We start from the raw sequence: 7,650 nt of genomic DNA, 5'->3' as shown, positions 1-7,650 counted from the left end.
CAGCAGAGTTGAAACACACACCGCCCTGTAGACAGACACTTTCGTTGAGGTTCGAAGGTGGTTGTTTTCAAACACCCGGGAGCGCAGTCTTCCAAAGGCAGAGGAGGCTGAGTTGATACGAGCCTGGATGTCATCATCGATCTGGCATGTTGGGGTCAGAGTACTGCCGAGGTAGCAAAATTGCTCAACGAGTTTGAGGGGTGTGCCGCTGATGGTAAAGACAGGGGGTGTAGGGGATGGGGACCTCTCCTGGATGAGAACCTCTGTTTTCTGGATGTTGATCACCAGACCTAGTGAGCGGTAGACTGATGACATGGTGTCTAGTGCATGCTGCATGGCATCAGGAGTGTGGGCGAGGAGTGCGCAGTCGTCTGCATATTGCAGCTCCTGGATGTTGGAGCCTGACATCTTCGTCTTTGCCTGTAGGCGCCGGATGTTGAATAGGCTCCCATCCAGGCGAAACTCGATGGAGACACCACTATCCTTTGTGATGGACTGGCGGAATAGGAGTGTGGCTGCTGCCAGGAAAAGATTGAAGATCGCTGGGGCCAGTACACACCCCTGCTTCACCCCTACTTTCACTGGGAAAGAGGGGGACTGTTCACTGCCTACAAGTACACAGGCCTGCATACCATCGTGAAACTGTTTTTATATATACGTACATACATACATACATACATATATAAATATATGTATATATATACATATACATGTGTGTATGTGTGTGTGTGTGTATATATATATATAAGTGTATGTGTGTGTATATATATATATATATGTATGTATGTATGTGTGTATATATATATATATATATATATATATATATATATATATATATATATATATATATATATATATATATATATACACACATACATACATACATATATATATATATATACACACATACATACATACATATATATATACTGTATATGTATGTATGTATGTATGTATGTATGTATGTACACATACTACCGTTCAAAAGTTTGGGGTCACATTGAAATGTCCTTATTTTTGAAGGAAAAGCACTGTACTTTTCAATGAAGATAACTTTAAGCTAGTCTTAACTTTAAAGAAATACACTCTATACATTGCTAATGTGGTAAATGACTATTCTAACTGCAAATGTCTGGTTTTTGGTGCAATATCTACATAGGTGTATAGAAGCCCATTTCCAGCAACTATCACTCCAGTGTTCTAATGGTACAATGTGTTTGCTCATTGGCTCAGAAGGCTAATTGATCATTAGAAAACCCTTGTGCAATCATGTTCACACATCTGAAAACAGGTTAGCTCGTTACAGAAGCTACAAAACTCACCTTCCTTTGAGCAGATTGAGTTTCTGGAGCATCACATTTGTGGGGTCAATTAAACGCTCAAAATGGCCAGAAAAAGAGAACTTTCATCTGAAACTCGACAGTCTATTCTTGTTCTTAGAAATGAAGGCTATTCCACAAAATTGTTTGGGTGACCCCAAACTTTTGAACGGTAGTGTATGTATGTATGTATGTATTAATTACACACACAGATTAGAGAACACTGACCTTTGGCTCTCCACAGCAATACTTTGTCCTCCTCATCCTCACCGACGGTGAGATCACCGACCTGGACCAGACCCGAGATGCCATCGTTCGGGCATCCCGCCTGCCGCTGTCCATCATCATTGTGGGGGTGGGGCCAGCGGACTTCAAGGCCATGGAGCTCCTGGACGGTGATGACGGCGTGCTGAGGTCCACGGTGGGCGAGGCGGTTGCCAGAGACATTGTCCAGTTTGTCCCCTTCAGGAAGTTCAAAGACGTGAGTCTTGCTGATGTTGCCTCACAGGCAGGACACAGGTCGAAGGTCAGCGACGTCACCACTGTCTTCTCTCCGTCCTCAGGCGCCCGTGGCCTCTCTGGCCCAGTCGGTCCTTGCCGAGGTCCCCACCCAGGTGGTCTCCTACTTCAAAATGAGAGGTCTCCAGCCACTCAAAGCGCCCGCCAAACCATGAAGGACGCCACAGACCGTGTCACACCTGACTGAGACTTGGACCACGCCCAATTACACCTGCTCAGCTGGCAGCCAATCACAAGGCCAGAAGCAACTTTCCCTTTTTTTATACAGATTTTTTTATTTTGCATCACACATTTTTTAGAGTACACATCACTTCTTGATGATTTTACTGCCCACATCACTTCTAATTTGTAGGTATTACACACTCATTTATATTATTATATACATGTATTACTACATTACACATCTATCATTATTATATACATGTACTGATATTTGATATTACTACATTACCCTGGTGACTCGTTTACATGTATGGCTCGAATAATTTTTATTGATCAGGGATTAAGGCTGAGCACTTTGCTCTTTATATGCTGGAAATCTTAATGAAAAATAGACACATATATATATATACACACACACATATACAGTATATATATATATATATAATAATATATATATATATATATATATACATATACGTGTATATATGCATATTTATATATATATGTTTGTATGCATATATACATATATATATATATATATATATATACATATATATATATATATATGCATATACGGTAACTTTATCATAGCTTTATGACATTGCCTTATTACTAACGCCATTATTGCCTGGAACTTTTCTTGTCGCTAAGCAACCTGCAGTCACATGTTGGCAGCTGAAATGTCCACTTTAAGGACTTACTTGTTCAACAGACATGAAGGTGATGTCGTTCACCAGGTTCCTTAGCAAAGTGCCTAGATGGAGTTGTTGGTGCAGTAGAAGCAGCTGTGGGACACATGCTTCTAGAATAACGTGCTCCACACCAAATAACTGCATCCTCTTCAAGCTGCTAACACACATATGCCAAAATTAGTTTGTATTAAAGATGCACTTAAGTACTTCTCAAGTGTGACATCATCGTGCCACTTTTGCTTGTTTTATAGGAGTTTTTTGTCAAACTAATTGATGATGTCATCATTAGCCATGCTTGTTATCATTTGGTGTTTTTTTTAAGAGAAATACATCATTGGAGAAATCTTTGTTAGTTCTGATAATGCTTTGCTCCACATTTCATTCCAGTAGTCAGGTGCGTCATGTGACCATTAACATCCACTATGGCCGCCGCTTGTAGAAGTGAAAATAAAACAAGAGAAAATACCTCAGTGATTTTTCCACTTTCTTACCTTCTTGTTTATGTGCATCAACATTTATTTCAAAATATGCCTTGGATATTATAGGCTTTGATGTGGCCTAGATGTTAGAGTGTCCGCCCTGAGATCGGTAGGTTGTGAGTTCAAACCCCGGCCGAGTCATACCAAAGACTATAAAAATGGGACCCAGCTTGGCACTCAGCATCAAGGGTTGGAATTGGGGGTTAAATCACCAAAATGATTCCCGAGCGCGGCCACCGCTGCTGCCCACTGCTCCCCTCACCTCTCAGGGGGTAGAACAAGGGGATGGGCCAAATGCAGAGGTTGATTTCCCCACACCTAGTGTGTGTGACCATCAGTGGTGCGGTACCGGGCCGCACAAGAAATACATTTTTTTTTTAAATTTTTTTTTTAAATCAACATAAAAAACACAATATATTCAGTCTTCAGGGATACAGTCCGTAAGCGCACATGATTGTATTTCTTTATGAAATGGTCTTATTCACGTGCCTCCACTTCGACAGCGTCTTCTCCCCGTCATCTTTGTTGTAGCGGTGTAGCGTGTAAGGACGGGAGTGGAAGAAGTGTCAAAAGATGGAGCTAACTGTTTTAATGACATTCAGACTTCAATCAATAACGGAGCAGCATCTTCTCAGCACGGACTACAAAGGCAGACGCGCGCACATTTTCAGGACTTATGCAGATCCCAAATACAGATCAGCAGGTACAGAAGGTAAGAAAAGTTGGTTTTGCATAATATTGCGAAACAAAACGCTAGATAATGTCTTACCTTATACACACACCATAATTAATACTCCTATGTTGAAGCACAGTACAATCCTTCAAGCGGTGCGGCTTCATAGCTGACCAAAGTCCTACTAAAACATTTTGATAGATTTTTGAGCGCCGTGTGTAATGTTCTATATTTTCAATGGAACATATAAAATGTTAGTGTTGTTTACTTGAGTCATATTGCAGTCTACATGTGACTGCCATCATATTGCAGTCTACACATAACTCTTATGTGTGACTGCCATCTACTGGTCACACTTATAATTAAAATAAAATAATGAAATAAACAAATAAAAATAAAATAGCTTTGAGGTCAGTAAGCCCAACCAAAATGATTTCCGTACATTAGGCGCACCGGGTTATAAGGCACACTGTCGAGTTTTGAGAGAATTAAAGTATTTTAAATGCGCCTTATAGTCCGGAAAATATATATATTATTTTAAATCCTCCAATTTGGCGCCCCCTCCAGTTGAATCTTCCTGCTCAAGTGTTTTTAGGAGTTTGCTGCAAGAACGTTTGTTTTGAACTCCACTCAGGGGCCCCTGTGGTGCCATAGTCGGGCCAGATGAAGCCCCCGAGGCTGCTCTATATTGTGTTCCTTCTTTAAAAGGTGAGTTGTGTTACTTGAACCATCTTGTACACCTAACACCTCTTTTATGCTGCTGAACAGATGATTCCCTTTTTTGAGAAAATATTCAAGACAAGTGGAGCAAAACCAAATGTGTTCACCGTTTGGGTTCATCTGTGAACGTCACTGTATTTGTACTGTGTGTGTGTGTGTGTGTGTGTGTGTGTAGTCTAACGAGGAAACGAGTCGAACAAGTCATCTTTGTCAAACAAGAGCCGGATGCACACGAGTGCTGCTCTGTGGTGAGAGAGAGTGAGATGTGTTCCCACTGTGTCATGTAGACGTGTCAGCATCGTCTTCATCATGTCGGTCAGCGTCAACGTAAGGAAGATCTCCAACTTGCCTGGACAATCCCCCAGAAGAGTGGAGCTCTCTTTCAGAGGTCAGTTTCCTTCTTCACTGGTTTCTCTTTTTGACCTCTCTGGTTTTCATGGCAATGATGCAAAACTACACAGACGTTTTCACCAAGTAGCACCTCAGAAAACACTTGGCTCTCCAAGTAAAGTAGTGTAGTATACCTAAGTATTCATCAAGTACCATCATAATGACAACATTAAAGTACAGTAGTGTAGTAGACCTAAGTATTTATCAAGTACCACCATAATGACATTAAAGTACAGTAGTGTAGTAGACCTAAGTATTCATCAAGTACCACCATTATGACATTAAAGTACAGTAGTGTAGTAGACCTAAGTATTCATCAAGTACCACCATAATGACAACATAAAAGTACAGTAGTGTAGTAAACCTAAGCATTCATCAAGTGCCACCATAATGACATTAAAGTACAGTAGCATAGTAGACCTAAGTATTTATCAAGTACCACCATAATGACAACATAAAAGTACAGTCGTGTAGTAGACCTAAGTATTCAAGTACTACCATAATGACAACATTAAAGTACAGTAGTGTAGTAGACCTAAGTAGTCATCAAGTGCCACCATAATGACATTAAAGTACAGTAGTGTAGTAGACCTAAGTATTCATCAAGTACCACCATAATGACATTAAAGTACAGTAGCATAGTAGACCTAAGTATTCATCAAGTACCACCACAATGACAACATTAAAGTACAGTAGTGTAGTATACCTAAGTATTCATCAAGTACCACCATAATGACAACATTAAAGTACAGTAGTGTAGTAGACCCAAGTATTCATCAAGTACCACCATTATGACATTAAAGTACAGTAGTGTAGTAGACCTAAGTATTCATCAAGTACCACCATTATGACAGTAGTGTAGTAGACCTAAGTATTCATCAAGTACACCATAATGACATTAAAGTACAGTCGTGTAGTAGACCTAAGTATTCATCAAGTACCACCATTATGACATTAAAGTACAGTAGTGTAGTAGACCTAAGTATTCATCAGGTACCACCATAATGACAACATTAAAGTACAGTTGTGTAGTAGACCTAAGTATTCATCAAGTACCACCATAATGACAACATTAAAATACAGTAGTGTAGTAGACCTAAGTATTCATCAAGTACCACCATAATGACAACATTAAAATACAGTAGTGTAGTAGACCTAAGTATTCATCAAGTACCACCATAATGACATTAAAGTACAGTAGTGTAGTAGACCTAAGTATTCATCAAGTACCACCATAATGACATTAAAGTACAGTCGTGTAGTAGACCTAAGTATTCATCAAGTACCACCATAATGACATTAAAGTACAGTAGTGTAGTAGACCTAAGTATTCATCAAGTGCCACCATAATGACATTAAAGTACAGTAGTGTAGTAGACCTAAGTATTCATCAAGTACCACCACAATGACAACATTAAAGTACAGTAATGTAGTAGACCTAAGTATTCATCAAGTACCACCATAATGACAACATTAAAGTACAGAAGTGTAGTAGACCTAAGTATTCATCAAGTACCACCATAATGACAACATTAAAGTACAGTAGTGTAGTAGACTTAAGTATTCATCAAGTACCACCATAATGACATTAAAGTACAGTAGTGTAGTAGACCTAAGTATTCATCAAGTACCACCACAATAACAACATTAAAGTACAGTAGTATAGTATACCTAAGTATTCATCAAGTACCACCATAATGACAACATTAAAGTACAGTTGTGTAGTAGACCTAAGTATTCATCAAGTACCACCATAATGACAACATTAAAATACAGTAGTGTAGTAGACTTAAGTATTCATCAAGTACCACCATAATGACATTAAAGTACAGTAGTGTAGTAGACCTAAGTATTCATCAAGTACCACCATAATGACAACATTAAAGTACAGTAGTGTAGTAGACCTAAGTATTCATCAAGTACCACCATAATGACAACATTAAAGTACAGTAGTGTAGTAGACCTAAGTATTCCTCAAGTACCACCATAATGACAACATTAAAATACAGTAGTGTAGTAGACTTAAGTATTCATCAAGTACCACCATAATGACATTAAAGTACAGTAGTGTAGTAGACCTAAGTATTCATCAAGTACCACCATAATGACAACATTAAAGTACAGTAGTGTAGTAGACCTAAGTATTCATCAAGTACCACCATAATGACAACATTAAAGTACAGTAGTGTAGTAGACCTAAGTATTCATCAAGTACCACCATAATGACAACATTAAAGTACAGTAGTGTAGTAGACCTAAGTATTCATCAAGTACCACCATAATGACAACATTAAAATACAGTAGTGTAGTAGACCTAAGTATTCATCAAGTACCACCATAATGACAACATTAAAGTACGGTAGTGTAGTAGACCTAAGTATTCATCAAGTACCACCATAATGACATTAAAGTACAGTAGTGTAGTAGACCTAAGTATTCATCAAGTACCACCATAATGACAACATTAAAGTACGGTAGTGTAGTAGACCTAAGTATTCATCAAGTACCACCATAATGACATTAAAGTACAGTAGCATAGTATACCTAAGTATTCATCAAGTACCACCATAATGACAACGGTGATGTCCTTGAGGTGAGGCAGGACCAAGCGCTCAAAGGACTTCATGACCACAGACGTCAGCGCGACCGGCCTGTAGTCATTTAGTCCTGTGATCCGTGCTTTCTTGGGGACAGGG

At 39.1% G+C, this 7,650-nt stretch overlaps 1 protein-coding gene and 1 long non-coding RNA gene across 3 annotated transcripts in view; one reads left to right on the top strand and one right to left on the bottom strand.

Annotated features, from left to right (window-relative positions):
• Positions 1–3,162, top strand: part of cpne1 (copine I) — a 26,540-nt gene extending 23,378 nt beyond the window's left edge. For both annotated transcript variants that reach the window (XM_062055922.1, XM_062055931.1), the window contains exons 15-16: positions 1,564–1,800; positions 1,883–3,162. In XM_062055922.1, the coding sequence (XP_061911906.1) occupies positions 1,564–1,800; positions 1,883–1,993 (348 nt within the window). In that variant the 3' untranslated portion in view covers positions 1,994–3,162. The remainder of the gene's footprint in view (positions 1–1,563; positions 1,801–1,882) is intronic.
• LOC133655632 (uncharacterized) overlaps positions 1–7,650 on the bottom strand; it is a 157,701-nt gene that overhangs the window by 50,985 nt on the left and 99,066 nt on the right. The gene's annotated exons all lie outside the window — the stretch shown is intronic.

This window comes from Entelurus aequoreus, linkage group LG01 (genome assembly GCF_033978785.1).
Source record: "Entelurus aequoreus isolate RoL-2023_Sb linkage group LG01, RoL_Eaeq_v1.1, whole genome shotgun sequence".
In the NCBI taxonomy this organism is placed as follows: Eukaryota; Metazoa; Chordata; class Actinopteri; order Syngnathiformes; family Syngnathidae; genus Entelurus; species Entelurus aequoreus.
The sequence above is the reverse complement of the archived record's forward strand: the minus strand, read 5'-3'. Positions and strand labels throughout refer to the sequence as shown.